The following is a 22,327-nucleotide window of genomic DNA, read 5'->3' as shown; positions in this document are numbered from 1 at the left end:
GATTATTCGCTTTGTGAGCAATAACAATGCCTTTAAATCTTGTTATCTTGTCAGATGTGCTCCGTTTTTAAAGACAGAGAACAAAAGTTAGTTTGTTTTCCTACTCGCCAGAAAGGGCGAGTAGGACCTAAAAATAGCTTGTCCTCCTTAATTCTACCTCACAAATACGAGAAGGCGAGTGGATTTGTTGAGCACTGTACATTCAGCAGTTCAACTTTGCTGTTGCCTAGGCTTGTTAGAATCCCTGTGGCCCACAACCAGTCCTCCTACCCGAGCCCCAGCGCTGTGGACAAAGGCCAAAAATGCGCTGTTACTCTGTCAGATAAAGTAGATAAATTTACTCATTAGCACCTGCGAGGGGTAGACAGATGCAAATCCACTGAGTTCAGAATCTTGCTTTAATATATGCAGCGTGAACTTGGGTCATACCTTTCTTTGACAAAGTAGGCCCGGGTGATAACAGGGTCCTCCCTCGATTCCTTGTGGCAGATCTTCTCATGCGCTTTGTCTCCCATCTTCAACTGGACACGTAGATGTAGGCCGGATGGTGGTGGCCTGTGCCACTGCCCAGGAGGCCAGTGCAGTCCATCCACGAGCTCTTCCACGTCCAATCAGGCCCCATGGGTCCCATATTTGTGATCTTTCTTCCATTAATGGAAGATCTAAAAGGTATGCAAAGACTGTTTTAACCCCGTTTTTGTATCCTATAGTGTGTTTTTTTAAATAATCTGTGTTGTTTTTTAACCAATAAATGATAATTTGGTGCATTTATGCTCTGATGATGCTCTTTGAACACATGTTGTTTGACTATATGGTATGGTTATAATTGAGTTGTTTTTATTATACCAAAGAGGAATTCCGATTTTTGACTCCAATCAGGCAGTAACCAGCACAGGCCTCTGCCAGAGTGCTACTTAATAATGGCCCATGCTCTGCCGTAACCTACATGGAGGTGTATGCTGCAGAATGGAGTTATCGAATGGTTCACACAATTAGACCTTGCAGCTGGAATGAGCGACCGCAACAGGACTGGCTTCAGGCATCCCATATACCGCTCAACTCCACGGTCACGTCAAGCACCCTCCCTGGCCTAACACTATTTAGGTATTCCATTGTTTGGTGTTTTAAACATATAAGCTGTAGGATGGAGGTGGAATTTAGACTCGGACCTTAGAAGCTTAGAGCAGAGTGGGCAGCAACTCTCTGGCAACCCCCACTGTAACCCCTCATGCTTTGGTTATAGCCAAATAGTTTTGCCAATAGCTAATACACAAGAATACAGCTTGACAAATCATACAATGCAAAGCTGCTGACTGTAATTTGCTACTTATGAACTTTGCTGATGAGGACTAACTGAAGATTTCCCAACACGAAATTCACCCCCTTCAACATACACAACATATTACATTCTATGCATCAAGATACATTCTATTTTAATAATTATATGATTAAAACTATTTAACATTTAGTATTAGTTTCAAAAGCCATAATTCAGTAAAACCCAAAGTCTCCTAACCATGCAATGTTAGCCATATGACATATCTTTATAATCAAACAAATACAATGAAACAAAAATAAAGTATTTGTACCTTATATTGGGCCTTTCACAGAGCACCCTTCCATAGAGAGTAAAGCTCATCAATGAGGCAGACAGTTAGCAAGATCTCCATACTGGACCTTCATTCGGGGCATACAAATCAATGTCAACTGAGAGTAGATGGTATCAAGTTAGCATGGAAGATCATTGTGTGAATGATGCATGCTTCCACATTTAGTTTAGCGTATTTCAGGGAAAGGAGAATGCTTAGGAAGTGGTATAAGTTATCTTATCTACAGCTTTCCATAGCATGTTCCGCTTTTCTAACAAGAAGCGTATTTACTTAACCCATCCCACTTGGGTATGTTACAGTCCAATCTGTTGAACCTGGCAAGCACATACTGCTTCTCCTGGAGTTTATCAGAAATAAAAGAAATGCATGTATGTCTGTAAGACAATTATTGTGCCAAGTGCCTTTTAATAAGGGAAAAATGTATTAGCATTAAATCCTTTCAGCAATATTCCCAAAAAAGCAGAAAGACAATATCTATGCTTAACAGTAATCTGTACACAAAGTAGAGAAGAAACATGTTCTAAACTGGGTCGTTGTTTACAGATATGACAAGATCACCAACAATAAGTGAAATCAAAAAAATGTTTAAAGATACAAAATGCATTCTGATTTTTTTTTCTAACAAATATAAATAGTAGGACACCATAAGGATGCCCAGATGAATCAATGTCAATTGGATGCTGCGTGGCAGGATTTCACTGAATATACAATGGTGCATTGCAGGTATTGTAATTGTGGTTCTTTTTCAAAAGAAACTGACAGACCTTCAAATGATTGTTAAGAGAAAGTCCAAGACTTAAAAATGTTTCTGTAAGATGGTGTCCTCTGGCCATACTTCACATCATAATAACTATTTAAAAAACTAGAAGAAAAATATACATAAAAAAAGATTGATGTATCCTATCCTTAACATACTATACTATTCCATTTACAAGTATTCATATTTGCCAGATCTGAGCAATGACATAAGATCATACATTAATAGAGAAAAATCACATACTGGGTAATCCTGTAATATGCTTTTATACTGCCTCATGGGGTTCTGAAGGCATTTCATAGGACCCTTTCAAATATGGGTTTCATCCGCAAGTCAAAAGTTTAAGGTTACCAACATACCAAGTAATATGGCCAAAGAGCTAGCTCTCCTTACAGCATGCGCAAGGCAACTTCCACAGTGGGAGGGTAGTTTCAACATATGTTGTGTTTTCGCAAAGCTATAAAGCACAATAATTGAATCTTACCCGACATTCGCAAGGTCTAGACACTGTTTCTTCATAAAACAGTGAAAGGCAAATGAAGGCCTCCCACGTTTACTGTAGCCAAAAAAATGTTCTTGGATGTATTGCTGAAATGACTTATAATTTCATGACAGGCTGAAAATCATCGTATTAGATGCTCATGTATGAGTTTTTGTGCGTGTACATTTGCTGATGCACATGTAGTTGCAAAAAAGCATGGAGGCACTTCTCACATCCATCCAGAATGGTATTTCCTCTTTGTGTGTTCTCCAATTGACCAATATGCATAATACATCATAGAAGCCATTCCTTTATTTACTATATCTATAGCCCTGATATTTTATGTTGTTTTTCCTATGTGTGATTGCTGTTGGCATTTTAGGTATGTTGATCTAGCAAAGCCCATTCCACATTCCCTGCATTTGTATAGTTTTTCTTCTGTAGGCCTTCACAGATGGGTAGTTAGATCTGATGCTTGAGTAAATCTCTTTCCACATCCACTGCATGTGCGTGTTTTTTCTTTCACAAAATGTGCGTTAGCTGCTGATCCTTTAGATGATTGGATTTACTAAAGCTCTTTCAACATTCACTGCATTTGCATGTTTTTTCGTCTATATGTCATTGTAGATGGATAGTTAGATCTAATGCTTGAGTAAAGCGCTTTCACATTCTCCGAGTAAAGTAGTTCCCTGTGTGTTAGATGGTGGCTCTTTGGATATGTGGATTTACTAAAGCTTTTCCCACATTCACTTCAAGACTATGGTTTCTCTGCTACATGTATTTGCAGATGGATAGGTAGGATGGATGTGTGAGTTAAAACATTTCCACATTCATCGATGTGTATGGTTTTTGTTGTGTGTTTGCGCTGGTGGGCCTTTAGACTTTCTAAATGAGCATAGCTTTTTCCACATTCACTGCATGTGTATGGTTTTTCCCCTGTGTGAGTTCGCTGGTGACCCCTTAGATGTGTAGATCTACTAAAGCTCTTTCCACATTCACTGCATGTGAATGGCTTTTCTCCTGTATGCCTTCGCAGATGGGTGCCTAGGTGTGCTGCTTGAGTAAAGCTCTTTCCACATTCATTACAGGTGTATGGTTTTTCTCCAGTATGACTTCGCAGATGGGTGGCTAGGTGTGCTGTTTGAATAAAGCTCTTTCCACATTCACTACATGTGTATGGTCTTTCTCCTGTATGCCTGCGCAGATGGTAGGTTAGTGCCTGTGCGTGAAGAAAGGTCTTTCCACATTCACTGCATGTGTATACTTTTTCTCCTGTATGCCATTGCATATGGACGGTAAATGCTATTGCGTCAGTAAAGTGCTTTCCACATTCATTGCATGTGAATGTTTTTTCCGATATGTGTGTTCGCTGGTGGACCTTTAGATGTGTAGATGTGCTAAAGCACTTTCCACATTCACTGCAAGTATATGGTTTTTCTCCTGTATGCCATCGCTGATGGAGGGTTAGGCCCCATGCTAGAGTAAAGCTCTTTCCACATTCACTACATGTGTATGGTTTTTCTCCTGTATGCGTGCGCAGATGGTAGGTTAGTGTCGATGTGCGAGGAAAGCTCTTTCCACATTCACTGCATATGTATGCTTTTTCTCCTGTATGCCATTGCAGATGGCTTGTAAGTGCTAATGCTTCAGAAAAGTGCTTTCCACATTCACTGCATGCGTATGATTTTTCCCCAGTGTGTGTCAGATGGTGTCTCTTCAGATGTGAGGATCTACTAAAGCTCTTTCCACATTCACTGCATGTGTATGATTTTTCCCCAGTGTGTGTCAGATGGTGTCTCTTTAGATGTGAGGATCTACTAAAGCTCTTTCCACATTCACTGCAAGTGTATGGTTTTTCTCCTGTATGTGTTAGGTGATGACTCTCTAGATTTGAGGATCTATTAAAGCTCTTTCCACATTCACTGCAGGTGTAAGGTTTTTCTGTGTGCGTTCGTTGATGGATCTTTTGGTTTGCTGAGGCTGTAAAGCTCTTTTCATTTTCACTGCCTGTGAGTTCTGCTGCATGCATTTGATATTTTCCCCTCAGAGCTGATAACTCGTTAAAAGTCATCTTACATTCAATACACCAAAATAGGTTTTCTGTTAAGTTGTTACTGGTGGCAGTGTAGGGATGAATGATTAAACCTCTTCTCACGAACACAGAACCTTTATGTTATTTATTTTGTTTGTTAATGAACTCTTGGTTGTGATGTCTGATGAACCCTATTGCCATATTCAATCTATCCTCACGCGTTTTCTCCTGTACACGGTTGGTGGTACTACTACAGTTCTGAGGAAAAGCCAAAGCTCGTCTTACGTTGTGTGTATGGTTTTTTCTTTGGGGTTTAGAGTCTAAGTGTTGGTTATATTTTGGCTTAAATCATGTCAATGTGTTTGCTGACTGATCATTGTGGTTCCAGAACCACTGACTATAATTGATTATTCACTAGGTATTTGCAGTATATCTGTTCTTGCAGGACTGATAACATATCTATGGTCTTTCTATCAGGAGCCGTGTGTTAAGAACTTTCTAGGAGGTGTGCAAATAATAAACCTCACAGCTTATCTAAATAGTCTGCTTCTTGGACAATATCAATGACATACACAAAGAACAAAACTCAATACCAAGGTGTTATGTTCTAGAATAATGTTCTGCATTGCAAGTAGCCAAACACTTGTAACTTAATTTTCAGATAACTGCTTCATGATTCATGTTTGTATACCTCTTTCTACGGATTGCAAGGTCCAGCCAAAGCAGCGTTTATGATGGACTAACATCACAGCATAATTATCTAAGCTAAAGGGTGGTATCTAGCATGTATTAATTGTGGATGTGTTCTGCCTGTGTATTTTTTGTGATTTTAATTTAATTGGATGTTTTGGGAATGGCAGCATGGATGCCCTCATCCTCTTGAAGCCGCTGGATTGCACTTGATGTTCTTACACTTACAGGATATGTCTGTTCATGTACAAGATTCTCTGTCTCCTACTGAGTTGTTCTATTTCGAATTGCTGTCTGGCATTTCTGGTTCTTCTCAAGTATCAGATAACTTTCCAGTTTTATCATATTTTCTTCATTACTCTTCATCGTAATATGTGTTCAGGAATCTCCTTTCTGTGGATACAAAAATACCTGTAATGTCGTAATCTATAAGCAGCAAAGTGTACAATGTGTCTCTGAAGAAATGTAAAAAAATATTAAACACTTGAATACATTCTAGCGTTAATTACTCAAGGTTGCAATGCAGTCCATCTTTTTAGCTCACTGTACCACAACAGAATTCAGTGGTCATAGTGCATTAAAATAACAACAGCTCAATATGTACCAGAGTCCACATTAATTTGAATAGTAACAGACACAACAACACATAATGGTGTTGGCCTTCTTGGCCTTGGTCAGTGAGTTGTGGCTTAAGTCCTATGGCACAACAAGACAATTAATTAATATATTTCACTTTATTATGTTCCTAGCTTGGGAAATAATAATGTTACAATGAAAATGAAAAACCCAACAGAATCATTTTCAGGACAAAAAACAAATCCTAGACGGAAAATGAGAATTGGATGGCAGGTCAAAGTGTATGATGTCCGTACGTTCACTGACAAAGACAGCAGCCAAGTAATGTCTATATGATCTCAAAGCGCGATTAGAGGGGCTGCCACATTTCAGTGTATTACTGCTTCCTGCTGCATGCACACAGATTGGCCCTGTATTCAATTATTAGGTTCAACACAAACATTTTAAAGGGAGGGCAGTTCTTATTGGTCGCAACCTTACCATAAGTAATTAACTTGAAATGGAAAATTTCTTTCAACACTGTCCAGTCTCAAACAGACTGTTGTCAACCAAATGAGGAGCCATTGGATTTCGATATCATACATATGATGCACAGATCAATCAGGAAGCGCCCAGATCTGCTAATCAGTTCCAAGTAAGATGTGTTGAATTAACTGAAGCTGACTTGCACAGGATGGTGATGGATTAAATCCAGATCAGTTGACTGGGGGTGAGTGTTTGATTTGCTCAAACGCTCCGTCCATGATCCCCTTTTGTTTCGCTTTGTTCGCCCTAAGTTGGCAGGGTATGCTCAGACGTGAGTCCCTTGCTCACTTGGCCACTGGATTCAAGATAGCCTGGCTGATGAGGATTATGAATCCGAAACCGGTCCCAGGATGCTTGTTTCCAGTCCAAGGAAGACATGCCTTGGCAGTTCAGACTGGACTGTTCCCATGAGGCACAGGGTCAGACTGATTTGCATATGGCCATGTCTGAACTGGGGTGGCTGAGTGAGCTAAAGAATGGTGATGGATTAAACCCAGATCAGTTGACTGGGGGTGAGTGTTTGATTTGCTCAAACGCTCCGTCCATGATCCCCTTTTGTTTCGCTTTGTTCGCCCTAAGTTGGCAGGGTATGCTCAGACGTGAGTCCCTTGCTCACTTGGCCACTGGATTCAAGATAGCCTGGCTGATGAGGATTATGAATCCGAAACCGGTCCCAGGATGCTTGTTTCCGGTCCAAGGAAGACATGCCTTGGCAGTTCAGACTGGACTGTTCCCATGAGGCACAGGGTCAGACTGATTTGCATATGGCCATGTCTGAACTGGGGTGGCTGAGTGAGCTAAAGAATGGTGATGGATTAAACCCAGATCAGTTGACTGGGGGTGAGTGTTTGATTTGCTCAAACGCTCCGTCCATGATCCCCTTTTGTTTCGCTTTGCACAGGGCTTAGGCACATGTTAAAACAAGTACTGGCGGTGCCAGATTTAACGGTATACTTGGCTTTCTAAGTAGCTACATGAGATATGTCTGTACCAGGTATTGAAATCTCCGAGCTGACTTTTATCCACATATTGTAGTCATGTTGATTACTAGCACTTTAACTGTGAGATAACAGTAAACGTATTGAAAGGTGTTTATAGAGACAACAATTTCTGTATTTACCCTGCTATCAGTTAGGAGAAAAATAGTCATGCACTGGTTAGACTGTCAAGGCTTAACACACTGCTTAAAGCTGCTGCTCACTGGAGTGATGCTGAAAAAAAATCACATGAAACGACCCTAAACATTTTTTAATTTCATTTTTTCTTTTCATTTTTCAAAATACAGTAAGGGACATTTTACAATTTTTCAATTTATGGCATTGGTACAGTATGCATGATTATATACATATATATATATATATATATATACACATATATGTATATATACATACATAAATATATATATATAAATATTTATACATATATACACACACACATATACACTTTCACCCGGCGCTGAAGAGGCAGACAACGCCGAAATGCATCCGCCATCGTGGGTGTCAGAACTTTACTCTGTGTTGGCAGTTTATTAAAAGCGCTTCCGAAAACTTCCTCAAGTGTGGCCTTTTCTCTTTCTGAGAAGGAGTCTGTTCGAGATATATATATATATATATTCACTGAAAAAACATAGGTTTCACACCAGTTATAGTTAGGAATTTGCATTTAAAAAACCTATTAAATTCACTGAAAAAACCATAGGTTTCACACCAGTTATAGTTAGCTGGAAATTTTACTGACATAAAACCATTGAAATTCCCACGTTATAGTTAGTTGGACTCACTATAACTTGCGCGCCTGCAATGCACTGCTGTTGACGTCACATATTACATCATTCATGACATCACTGATGACACCATCCAGGGAATGTGTGTCTTTCTGAAAAATAAATATGTTTTATATATGTATATGTAAAAGTCAATGGAAGAATAAATGTTTAAATAAGTGTTAAATGGATGTTTTAAAAAAAATTGATTGGTTAACTGGCTTATTAAGTGTATCTTAGCGAATACATATATTAGTGAGAAATGTTTAAATATTTAAATATATGTATTAGTGTTTCACTTTGTGTATAGGTGGCTGCATGGGTTGGTGAGTAGCTACATGTGTGTGTATATGGGTTATTAGATGTTTTTAGTATCAGTATGAGTGTCTGTATGGTTTGGTGGGGGTATGACTTAGCACATAGATGCATCAATGACTGACTCTCTGTTTGTATGTGTTTTGAACACAACATATGTGCAGGACTGTATGGGTGGATCAGTGTGTATATGTGTGTGTTAGTGAGTGAATGACTGTCTCACTAGTGTCTTTATCAGTAACGACATATCTTTTAATCTAGTATATGTGAGTATTGATGTATATAAGTGAGTATATGTGAGAGTGAGAGATTGTAAGAGTTCCTGTTTAAATAAGTATGTGTTTCTATAAGTGATTGTTTAAGAGAGTAAGTATGTGTAAGTTTCCTTAGAAGTAAGGTGGTAGTGTGTGTATAGTTGTATATGCTAATAAATGGATGTTCAATAGTTTATTTGCATGTGTGAGTAACTTTTGGAAGACTGTCGGTGTGTAACAGGATGTATATGTGTATCACTACAAATAATGAGTGAGTATATGTATGAGTAACTATATAGAACTGTTGCTGAATGAGTGGATGTGTATATAGATGGTGGTATTACTGAATTGGTTGTTGTAACTGGTATGGGTATCTCCATTTGTTTGGAAAATGTTAGTTTCTATTTTTGAATATGTGTTTCAAGGGTTACATTACACTGAAATGAGGTCTGTCACTCTGTCACAAGGATGGTGTCATCAGTGATGTCATGAGTGATGTCACAGACCATGCCATGAGTGATGTAATATGTGACGTCATCAGCAGTGCATTGCAGGCGCGCAAGTTATAGTGAGTCCAACTAACTATAACGTGGGAATTTCAATGGTTTTATGTCAGTAAAATTTCCAGCTAACTATAACTGGTGTGAAACCTATGTTTTTTTCAGTGAATTTAATAGGTTTTTTAAATGCTAATTTCTAACTATAACTGGTGTGAAACCTATGGTTTTTTCAGTGAATTTCATAGGTTTTTTAAATGCTAATTGCTAACTATATATAAGGCCCCAAACCTATGTTTTTTTCAGTGAATTTCAAATTTTGGTAATAGTAAATGTCTATAGCTATGAAATGTAATATTTTTGAAAATGAATGAATCCTATATTATATTTGTATTTAAAACAATGTATTTAATGTATATATATATATATATATATATATATATATATATATATATATATATATATATATATATATATATATATATATATATATATCTTTTTAAGCGCCCCGGATGCGCGCACCGGGGAGCGTCCCGTTAGTGCCAATGCCGCGACCGAAAACATCATTGTGACGTACCGCGTAGCCGCGTCCACGTGATAGGTTGGAGAGAATCAAGGCAGGGGATCCCTTGAGGATCTGGTAGGCAACACAGAGGACCTTAAATTGGATCCTCTGCGGAATCGGTATTATTGGTTCAGGACATTTTTTTTCTCCAAATAATGAAAGCCCCCACCTTTTTTCCTTATTTAGACTTTGTCCTTTGACTGAGGAAGACCTGTTTTGAAATCTTTGAGGTATATTTTGTACTTTGAAATGGCTACAGTAGCAGCATCAGCTGGAGCATCTGCACCACCACCACCACCACCAAGAGGACCACCACAACATCACATTGGTGGTCAAGAAGAAGAGGAAGAGGAGGAAGAGGAGGAGGGGAGGAGGAGGAGGTGGCTGGAAGAACACAAAACCCCATACCAACCCAAGCCACACATTGTATGGGAGTTTTTTTCCATCCCTGAGGAAAAAAAGAAAGTGAAGGTGACTTGCCTTATCTGTGACATGGAACTTTCAAGGGGTAACCCAAATAAAAAATATTCATTTGGGAATAATACCATGATTAGGCACATGCAGCGCAAGCATCCGAACAACTATGCTGCCGCAGAGATGAGAGAACTGGCCAGCAACCATCCCCAATCTACACCCAGCACCTCCAAACGAAAACAACCCACTCCATCGGGACCAGAGACAAGGGAGGCAATCCCTTGCATACAACCATGGTTTGGAGTATTTAGGGTCACATGTATTTTTTGTGGTAAGGCAGAGTGGTGAGCAGAGCCTAAAGCTCATCCTCCTTGCTGGTGACAACCACAATTGCCCCAAAAAACCCTAATTTTTTCCTTATTTTTTTTTACTCCAGTTGAGCCATTTTCAATTCCCTGTTTTTTGTTTCTCCCCATAAAAATAACAAAAAAAGTACAAAATGTTCAAAAACATAAAAAAAATAAAACAAAAAGAAGAAGAAAACCAGTTCTTTTTAGAACTACCTCCAAATTACAAAAAAAGGCTACATTTTTTAAAAATTCTATCATTCTTTTTTCCCATGGAACGCTTCCCGGTACGCTCCGCGGTGCGCGTACCGGGCTCTCCACCCGCGCAAATCAAAAAAAATATATATATATTTTTTTGCCCCGCGGGGCCCTTTTATAGCCCCCACATCAAACCTAGGGGGTCAGGGGGGGGGTCTACTCTGCCCCTTATGGTCATTTCCCCCTTTGTTTTTGCCACCTCTTGTGTCTCGATCCTACCGAGACACAAGATGCCGGCCGCTCCGGACTGTTTCAAATGTTTACAGACACCCGAGAGCCAATCAGCTTTCCGTGCACACCTCGCGTGGCGCGGCCATAGATATATATATTTTTTTTAACCTAAATTACTCAAAAACCACTGGAGCACATTTCTTGAGACATAGCAAAGGCACATCGGGCTACCAGTCCCTACAATTTTGCCAAGTTTGGTGGAAATTTATTCAGCCGTTCGGGCTAAAAGTGAGGTCAACCGCCCTATGGAAATTAACATGGGGAAAACACGTTTTGGGACCCACCTTTTAACTCGGCCCCCGCTTGACGAATCCCCCCCCCAAACTTTCAAGGAAGGACCGGAGCTTCGCGAGGCAAATTTGAGGAAATTTTCAGGCAGATTCGTCAACCGGTGCCAAAGTTATTCACAATAGAATTTTGAGATTTTGCATTGAAAAAAATCCTAACTATAACTACCTACTGGCGACCGCCAGTAGGATATATATATATTACCTACTGGCGGTCGCCAGTAGGTAGTTATAGTTAGGATTTTTTTCAATGTTAAATCTCAAAATTCTATTTGGAATAACTTTGGCACCGGTTGACGAATCTGCCTGAAAATTTCCTGAAAATGGCCTCGTCAAGCTCCGGTTCTTCCTTGAAAGTATGGGGGGGATACGTCAAGCGGGGGCCGAGATAAAAGGGGGGTCCCAAAACGCGTTTTCACCATGTTAATTTCCATAGGGCGGTCGATTTCACTTTTAGCCCGAACGGCTGAATGGATTTCCACCAAACTTGGCAAAATTGTAGGGACTGGTAGCCCGATGTGCCTTTGCTATGTCTCAAGATATGTGCTGCAGTGGATTTTGAGTAATTTAGGTTCAAAAAAATATATATATCTATAGGCACTCTCCTGTGCGCGCACCGGAGTGCGCTCCAGGCGCGCCACGCGACTTGCGCGCAGAAAGCTGATTGGCTCTCAGTTGTCCGTAAACATTCTAAACAGTCCGGAACGGCCGCCATCTTGTGTCTCGGTAGGATCGAGACACGAGAGGTGGGCAAAACAAAGAGGGAAATGACCATAAGGGGGCAGGGTAGACCCCCCCTTGACCTCCTAGGTTTGATGAGGGGGCTATAAAAGGGCCCCGCGGGGCATTTAAAATATTTTTTTTTTTTTTCGTTTTGCGCGGGGGAAGCGCCCGGTACGCGCACCAGGTAGCGCACCGGGGAGCGTAAAATGAGGGAAAAAGATGACATAGTTTTTAAAAAATGAAGTTTTTATTTAGAAATTGGAGGTAGTTCTAAAAAGAACTTTTTTTTTTCTTCTTTTTGTTGTTTTATATTTTTTTGTGTTTTTTGAACTTTTTGAACTTTTTTTGGCTTTTCAAAACAGTTTTATATTTTTTTGTATTTTTTTAGGGGGAGAAACAAAAAAAGGGAATTGAAACTGGCTCAACTGGAGCAAAAAAATAAAAAAAAACAAAAATTACTTCTTTTTGGGGCACTTGTGATTATCACCTGCAAGGACGATGAGCTTAACGCTTTTTTCACCATAGGCGATAAGCTTGCCACATGCAGAACAAGTGATTTTAAAATCAGCAAATCTTGGCTGAATGCAAGGCATCATCTCGGATGTTTCTGGTCCCGATGAAGTGGGTTGGTTTGTTTGGGAGGTGGTCCTTGACGACTGGGGGAGGTTACTGGCCAGTTCCCTGAACTCAGCACGAGAGTAGTTGTTTGGGTGCTTTCTGGTCATATGACGAATCATGGTATAGTTACCAAATGAATATTTTTTGTTTGGGTTGCCCCATGAAAGTTCATCATTGCAGAATAGGCAAGTTACCTTGGGCGCATTCACTTTTTTCTTGCCCTCTGGGATTGAAAAAAACTCCCATACAATGTGTGGCTTGGGTTTGTATGGGGTATTTTCTTCAGGCAGCCATCTTCTCCTCCCCTCCTCCTCTTCCTCTTCCTCCTCCTCCTGTTCTTGACCACCAATATAATCTTGCAGTGGTCCTCTTGGTGGTTGTGGTGGTGGTGGTGGGGCAGATGCACCAGCTGCTGCTGCTACTGAAGCCATTATTAATATCAAAAAGGTACAGAGATGTACAAACAGGTCTTCCTCAGTCAAAGGACAAAGTCAGAATAAGGAAAAAAGGTGGGGTCTTTCATCATTTAGAAAAAAAACTGTCCTGAACCAATGAGAAGTGTTATTTTCAGGTCACAAGACCAGGGGCGTCATCATTATGAAACTAAAACTGTTATGAACCAATGAAAAGTGTTATTTTCAGGTCACATGACCCGACGCGCTTACGCTACGCGCCCCGGGGCGTGCCCGGGGGCGCTTCGGGTCACGTAGCGTAAGCGCGTCGGATGTTTACGTTGCGCGATCGTATTCGCTCGAGTACTTCCGGGTGCGCTTATGCCGTGCGTATCACGCGGACGCGGCTACGCGATACGTCATGATCATGTTTTCGTTCGCGATATTGGCGCTTACGGGACGCTCCTCGGAGCGCACCCGGGGGCGCTTTATAAAAGTACGCTTTTCGGGGCGCTCCCCGGGAAGCGCACCGGGAGCGCTCCAAAGCAAAAAATAAAAAAAATAAAAATGGGAAAAATTGTAGGGACTGGTAGCCCTATTCTTAAGTGGTTTTTACGAAAATTAACTTTGATAAAATATATATTGTGCTACATTGGGCTATATATATATGCCAAAATGCCAAAATGTAACCCAAATGTAGTCCAATGTAGCCCAATGTAGCCCAAAGATGGCCACCAGAGACCAAAAAATGTAAATGTAGCCCAAATTTCAACTAGATGTAGCCCAACTGTAGCCCAATGACAGAATGTACCAGAGTGTTCTAAAGAACAACTAGAGTGCTAACAGTCTTATTTATAAAGTGAGACTTATAGTTAGGAATTAGCATTAAAAAAAACCTATGAAATTCACTGAAAAAAACATAGGTTTCACACCAGTTATAGTTAGGAATTAGCATTTAAAAAACCTATGAAATTCACTGAAAAAACCATAGGTTTCACACCAGTTATAGTTAGGAATTAGCATTTAAAAAACCTATTAAATTCACTGAAAAAACCATAGGTTTCACACCAGTTATAGTTAGCTTGAAATTTTACTGATATAAAACCATTGAAATTCCCACGTTATAGTTAGTCGGACTCACTATAACGTGCGCGTGCAATGACCTGCTGATGACATCACATATTACATTACTCATGACATGGTCAGTGACATCACTCATGACATCACTGATGACACCATCCTTGTGACACAGTGACAGACCTCCTCTCACTGTAAAGTAACCTTTGAAACACATATTGAAAAATAGAAACTAACATTTTCAAAAAAGTGCATATACCCATACCAGTTACAACAACCAATTCAGTAATTTCACCATCTATATACTAATTCACACATTCACCAACAGTTTTATGTATTCACTCATACATATACTCATTCATCATATGTAGTGATACCCCTATTCATTCTGTTACACACCGACAGTCATCAAAAACTTACTCATACATATACTCACACATGCAAATAAACTAATAAACATCCATTTATTTGCATATACAACTATACACACATTAGCACATTACTTCTAAGGAAACTTACACATACTTACTCTCTTAAACAATGACTTACAGAAACACATACTTATTTAAACAGGAACTCTTTCAATCTCTCACTCTCACATATACTTACTTATATACATCAATGCTCATATATACAAGATTAAAACATATGTAGTTACTCATAAAGACACTAGTGAGAGAGACATTCACTCACTAACACACACATATACACACTCATCCACCCATACAGTCCTGCACATATGCTGTCTTCAAAACACATATAAATAATGAGTTTTGCATTCATGCATCTATGTGGTAAGTAACAGCCCCACCAAACCATACAGACACTCATACTGATACTAAAAAAACATCTAATAACCCATATACACACACATGTAGCTACTCACCAACCCATGCAGCCACTTGTACACAAAGTAAAACACTGATACATATATTTAAATATTTAAACATTACTCGCTAATATATGTATTCACTAAGATACACTTAATAAGCCAGTTAACCAATCAATTTTTTTTTTAAAAACATCCATTTAGACACTTATTTAAACATTTATTCTTCCATCGACCTTAACATATACATATATAAAATATATTTATTTTTCAGAAAGATACACATTCACTGGACGATGTCATCAGTGATGTCATTTGAGATGTCATCAGTGATGTCATGAGTGATGTCACTGACCATGTCATGAGTGATGTAATATGTGATGTCATCAGCAGTGCATTACACGCGCAAGTTATAGTGAGTCCGTCTAACTATAACGTGGGAGTTTCAATGGTTTTATATCAGTAAAATTTCCAGCTAACTAACTGGTGTGAAACCTATGGTTTTTTCAGTGAATATATATATATATATATATATATATATATATATATATATATATATATATATATATATATATATATATATATAAACACAGTACATAGAACAAAGTGTTGCATAGCACACCATCAAGAGGTCAAACAGTTCTAGACATGGTATTATCAGGCGTCATCTTGTAGGGTGAGTGTTGGCTGGGAGTGGTACAAGTACAGTAAAGTAATCAAATATCTGTAAGTGACCACAGGTAGGACGTAAGCGGCCCCCAAATATCTCGCGGTTTGGACGCAGACGGTAGCTCTTCTGCATAACATGTGAGCTGGTCACCGCAATAAGTCAAGTCCTGCAACCACAGCCTAGTGGTAGGCACCAGAGATCCTGCGTTTAGCCATCAACAGTGCTATAGACACACATTTCTTTTGAGATGCTTTTACTTTAGCCCTGATCGCCAGCAGACATATCACCGGGTTGCACTCCACAGTTTCCTCAATCATCAAGCAGAGAATCCGTACAAAGGCACCCCAATATTCAAGTACTTTAGGACATTCCCAAGCTAGATTATAAAAACTAGACCCGGGTGCACCACAAAGTTTACAGGCGTTAGTTTGTCGCAGCCCAAATCTATACAGCTGTGCCGGAGTATAGTATAGCGATGCAAAGTGCACCAGCCGTAGATTGCCATTTGCCATCAGTTGGCCTGTCAGGCAGCAGCCATTTAACCAATCCTCCTCAGAGAGCGGCTCTGGCAGCACAGCATTCCATTTATCCAGTGCAGTCGCGACCCCAGGTGTCATGTAATTCTGCGATGCCCCGTAAAGTCTTGTGACTAGCTAGGCCTTGGGTGTAGCAGTGTATAGGAGTTGTAGTGCCTCAAGGGTTGGGGGTTCTGAAGGGGTAGTGTGGCTAAAGAGCACACATGGCTCAGCTCAACCGAGTGTATACATATAGTTGCATGGCAGAGGTCTCGCCTCTGGTGTTTATGCTCTCCAAGGCCACAAATTGGCCCCCAGGGAACACATCTGCCATGATGGATAGTCCCATCTCCCCAAGTGCCTTCAATGCCAGCTTCTTGGGTGACCGAAATCTTCGAGTGATGGAACAGCGGCATGTTAGGTGCGTACAGTGATAATTTATACGCTCGCTGACCTAGGTCGTGATAGGCCCTAGATGTAATTTGTACCAGATCAAATTCCCCTTTTTCGAAAATCGTTTGTGTGTTCACTATCATGGCCTTGAGTGGTATGGGATGCACAGTGCCCGCTTCTACTGCCACGTGCGGGATATATGCTGGATCATGCTGCCAGTAGTAGGCGTAGTGCGCCTGTGTGCAAAGATAGTCCGGCGCTGTAAAACTGCCTTGATCAAATGGAATGGTAAGTGTCTAGCACTTGAGTCGAAGCTTCTTTCCCACCCAGGCTAGCGTGACCAGAAGGGTGTAGTTCCGTAGTTCGAGGGTCCGTGGTTCGTAGATTCTGAACCCGTTCAATAAAGGTCGTCGGCTATAGACGATTTTGGTATCAGCGCCCCGCAAATCACGAGTGCGGTGTGTACGAGTGTTTTCGTAATAATCGATCAATGAGAACACTACGTATTCAGGGATTTCGTTTGAACCCTCGGGTTCCATGTTGTGTGCGGCAGCCATTTTGTGTGGTTGTCTCACATAGGCCGATGACTATGGCCGAACGAGTCCTTGAGACACGTACACCTTAGCTGACTCTTGCGTGACCTGGCCGAACTGACTCCCTTGCCCGAGGCTGACCTCGCTGAGCCAGTTCCTTGTTAAGCAGCTGGTCAGATAAAGATCAAAGAGCAGGACATTGCTGAGTTTATGGTACACGCACCCACCTTTCTATCTTGCTTCTCATCTGTTTCTGTTCCTTCCTTTATGGCTTAATCACGGATTTGGATTGAGGTTTTATGATGGGTTTGTCCGGCCTGATCGAACAGGAATATTGGAATGTGCTTGGTCATTTCTGGTGGGCTGGACAACGGAAAGTGGGATTGTCGTCATGCGATACTTTTGAAATGTCATGTTTCTATTGGTCAGTTTGTATGTAATCGATGCTAGCCAGGAATGTGATTTTTGGCATAAAAGACCATGCTCCGCTCCTTGAATTTGTGCAGTCTCTAGCAAACCACCCGTGTTGTGCTTCGTAGACCTCTGTTCCTGGTTGCAGCCAATAAACTTTGGTCTTTGACGTCATCAAGAAGTGTCCCATGTCTCTGTTTGCCGAGGCAGGGGAATCCGAAGACATCGGGCGTTATCCCTGGCGCCACTGGGTTCTAAAACCCGGTTCTTCAAGGGAGCGAAGATTATCAAAAAGTGTCGCGTTAGGTGTACCGGAACATTTAAAAAGAGATATAAAAAACGTGGAAGAACCACCATTTTCATCAAAGCTGTGCGGTCAGCAAAGGACAGGGGCAATTTAATCCAACGATTCACCTGCACCTCAAGCTGCACGATGGCGGTGCCAAAGTTAGCTTGTATGACAGTCTGCTGGTCCCTGTTTAGCCATATTCCTAAATATTTTACAGAGTCCGTACACCATGTTAGGGGATATTCCATGTCAAACTAATGGGTGGTATTAGAGAGGGGTAGTATGGATAAGTTACTTACCTGTAATCCTAGTTCTCTTCCAGGGGTAGCCTCATCAAAGTCATAAGCACTGAATATTCCCGCCCATGTGCGGGACCCCGGAAACAATATAAAAATATATATCAATTCAATTCAATTCAAATAATCTTTATTTCGATCATAAGAGATCATAAAAGATGTACAACTGATTCTCATCAATAAAACAGTTAAAAACATTATAGAGTGTGCTATACATTTTAAAAACAATTCCCCAAACTCATGGATACAATCTGGTTGCTAAAATACACTTTACTTAAAGAGAGAACAAGTCTATATCCAGACTAATGTGCAAGGCAGTAGAAAAGAAAAATATTCATGCAGCTATAGTGTCCTTGATTATTTTTGTGAGTAATCGCCACATTGCCGTCAGGAATTTTGCCATTGCGAACACTGTTGGTGCCGATAGGTCTGTCTTAAGGACTCTGTAGGCCGGAGCATAAGTTCGAAGCCCAAGTTCTTTAGATAAGGGACCAACCAGTAACTCCTAATTCTGCTGTAGGCTCTACAGAACAGGACTACGTGAAGATCACTTTCCAGTTTGTAGCTGCAGGCTGGGCACACCCGTGAGTCCAGATGTCCGGCCCAGGATTTAGTAAGGGACCTCAAGGGGAGAGATCCATACCTCCATTGCATATAGATCTTTCGTACGAATACAGGTGTCATGCCATCTAGTACATATTCAGGGCTATATGAGTCTTTTACCTTGATGAATGTGTCAGTTAGGGATCCTTCCCGGATAGAGTTCAAAGATTTCTGGAGCATAACGCTATAGAATAAATTTGAAAGTTCTTTTCTAGAGAGCCTTACGGACACTATTTCCGGCTTGGACCATAGCTCTGGGACACCGAGGGTCGTACACATGTCCCTGATGTACTTTGTCCACGGGATTTTGGTGGCGTATGTTGTTCTAAGAAGTTCCTGCAGTTCATTTCTGTAATGTACCAAATCCTGACTGCTCCACAAGCGCCTCCAGTAGGTCAAGGGTTTGAGGCCCAATTCCTCCGTGATTCGTCGTAATGCCAAGTCCATTCTTAGGGGGAGAAGAGGAGTGCTCGGGGGAAGTGCAGCTAGTTGTCTTATAAAGATATTTTCTGCAACCTGTATGGTGTATAGCGGGATGTGTCCCCAGAGCTCAGCCCCATAAGTGATACCCCCCCGGGCTTGAGCTTTGTAAATATGGATGGCGGGTGCCAATGGACGAAGGGGAGATTTTTTAGCAATTCTTGTGATGGCACCTGCCCTCTGGGCTAATTTTGTAGTTGCTTTTGTTTTATGTGGGAGCCATGTCAGGTTCTGGTTGAGGGTTATGCCAAGGTATTCTATTACATGAACCCTTTCCAGGGTTGTAGTTCCTAGGCGGGGATTTGGGCAGCTTTTGGGTTTGGGGTTGAGAATCATGAATTTTGTCTTAGAGGGGTTTATTTCCAGACCCCTTTCGTTACAGAACCCCAAAAACCCATTCAGGTCCTTCTGGAGCCCCATTGGCGTTTTTGACAGCAGCAGGGTGTCGTCCGCAAACATAATCGCTGGCACCCTGCTGCTGTTCAATTGTGGCGCATCGATGTTAGGAATCCTGTTCAAGTGCTCTATCACCCTGCTCACAAATAAGCAAAACAGGGTCGGCGCCAGTACGCAGCCCTACCTTACCCCTCTGCGAACGGGGAATCTGTCCGTCAGCCTGCCGCCCTTTCCATATCTAACTCGGGCATAGTTGTCAGTATGCAACCTAATTAAGATATGGAGAATATCTCCTGGGACACCCAACTCAGCCAGGACCTCCCACAGTTTGGCCCGCGAGACTAAATCGAAGGAGGCACGGAGGTCTAAAAAGACCGCATACAGTGTCCCGCCTTCAATGAATACCGTCTTCCAGTAGATAATATTCAGTCTGAGTATTTGGTCGACTGTGGAGACTCCTTTTCTGAATCGCGCCTGGAGAGGGCTTAATATGTCAGTCTCCTCTATCCAACTTTGCAGCCTGTTGAGTATTAATCTGCCAAACAGCTTCTGGGAGACATCAATGAGGCTGATTGGGCGATAGTTGGCTGGGAGCAGGGGCGACCCATTTTTGAAAATCGGGACCACCTCCGCCCCCAGCCAAGTATCTGGTATTTTCATTCCCCCCAGCACTGCATTGAATAACACCATGAGGTAGGGTGCCCAGATTCCAGGTTCATGCTTGAATAGGTCACCCGGCACCCCGTCCAAGTAAAAAACACATATATCTCGCTCCACATATATGTATGTACATATATTATTTTTCTCACACCAATGCAGCTCCATAACTGAGGGTAAAACAATGTAAACACATATACATGCACTGCAATTATTTATGTTATGTTATGTTAATAACTTTTATTCGGCGCACAGCTGCCCCAGCGAAGGGGCGTCCTGGCGCCTGATCAGGTACAATAACATAACAGGTCAGAGCTGAAAAGGGAAATAATCAATTAACAGAGGTGAACAGGTGGGTTTTAATGGCGCGCCTAAAAAGAGTTAGGCTATTTAGGGCACGAATGTGTACAGGAAGGGAATTCCATAGATCAGCCGCCAGAACACGAAAAGTTCGTCCTCCCATCCTACTCAGTCTGAACCTAGGCTTAATCGCCAGATGGTGAGATTCAGACCTGAGGGACAGCGTGGGGACATACGGAGAGATAAGGCTCGCGAGGGCAGGAGGGGAGGAAAGCTTCAGGATTTTAAATGTCAGACAGAGAGCCTTAAATTTGACTCTCTGTCTGACCGGAAGCCAGTGAAGGGAAGTCAGAACAGTGGAGACAGAACATCGTCTCGGAAGACCCACAATGGCCCGTGCAGCAGCATTCTGCACCCTCTGAAGCCTGGTAGCCTCAGCCTGATTAACTCCAAGTAGCAGAGCACTCCCGTAGTCCAGCCGAGAAAGGATAGAGGCCTGAACCACCAATTGCCGCGTGGGAGGGTCGAAGAACTTGAGGATAGGTCTCAGTCCTCGCAGAATACCAAAACAGGTAGCTGCTGTCTTCTTTGTATGACTGGTGAAAGAGAGGTTAGAGTCCAGCCAGACCCCCAGATTTTTAACTTCGGCCGCTGGAATGGGGGACACCCCCAATTCGGGAGGCCACCACTGGTCTCCCCAAAGTTCCGCCTGCTTCCCTAAAATCAGGACCTCGGTTTTCTTAGCATTAAGCTGAAGGTAGTTGCTACGCATCCAGTTGGCCACAGCTATAAGTCCTGCACGGAATCTGGGCGCATTCACCTCAGGGTCCCCACTAAGTGTCACCGCCAGCTGCGTGTCGTCGGCATACGATGCCATGGTAAGGCCACATTGCCTGACGACAGCAGCCAGCGGTTTCACATACAGGTTGAATAGTGTGGGGCTTAAGGCAGAGCCCTGAGGGACTCCCAGACCCAGAGAGTGGAAAGAGGACTGGCCAGGTGGAATGGCTACTTTGAAAAACGGGTCCGAAAGGAAAGAGTGGAACCACTGAAGAGCCTTCCCCACAATACCTACTTCCTCCAGACGCCGCATCAAAATGTCATGAGACACCGTGTCGAACGCGGCGCTCAGGTCTAACAATAGGAGCGCCGCAGTCTGCCCCGCGTCCAGCACTGACCGCAAATGCTCGGTCATAAAGAGCAACGCAGTTTCAGTGCTGTGTTGTGAGCGAAACCCATTTTGACTCTCGTCAAGAATATTATTACGAGAGAGATGGGCAGACAGGATGGAGTTTACGTGTGCCTCAGTGACCTTGGCGGTCCAAGGCAGGAGGGAGATGGGCCGGTAGTTCTGCGGGAGCAAGGGGTCTAGATTGGTAGATTTAGGAAGCAAAAGGAAAGAAAACACATTAGGTCAAATAACCTTTGAACCTTGTGTTTTAATGAGTAAACCACTCATAAATCCTGAAAATTGCTTGTAAATAGACATTGTTAGCCCTCAGGCTGCATTGTAAAAACAATAGCATAGAAAATGAAACCATTTT

General features: G+C 41.8%; 1 protein-coding gene across 1 annotated transcript in view; it reads right to left on the bottom strand.

Annotated features, from left to right (window-relative positions):
• Positions 1-1,983: 1,983 nt before the first annotated feature.
• Positions 1,984-22,327, bottom strand: part of LOC147700360 (uncharacterized) — an 87,471-nt gene continuing 67,127 nt past the window's right edge. Inside the window, exon 3 of the mRNA XM_086935737.1 lies at positions 1,984-5,963. Within this exon, the coding sequence (XP_086791863.1) occupies positions 3,606-4,919 (1,314 nt within the window). The 5' untranslated portion in view covers positions 4,920-5,963 and the 3' untranslated portion in view covers positions 1,984-3,605. The remainder of the gene's footprint in view (positions 5,964-22,327) is intronic.

Source organism: Lissotriton vulgaris, chromosome 8 (assembly GCF_964263255.1).
Source record: "Lissotriton vulgaris chromosome 8, aLisVul1.2, whole genome shotgun sequence".
NCBI lineage: Eukaryota > Metazoa > Chordata > Amphibia > Caudata > Salamandridae > Lissotriton > Lissotriton vulgaris.
Note: the sequence above shows the minus strand (reverse complement) of the source record. Positions and strands in the feature narration are given on the sequence as shown.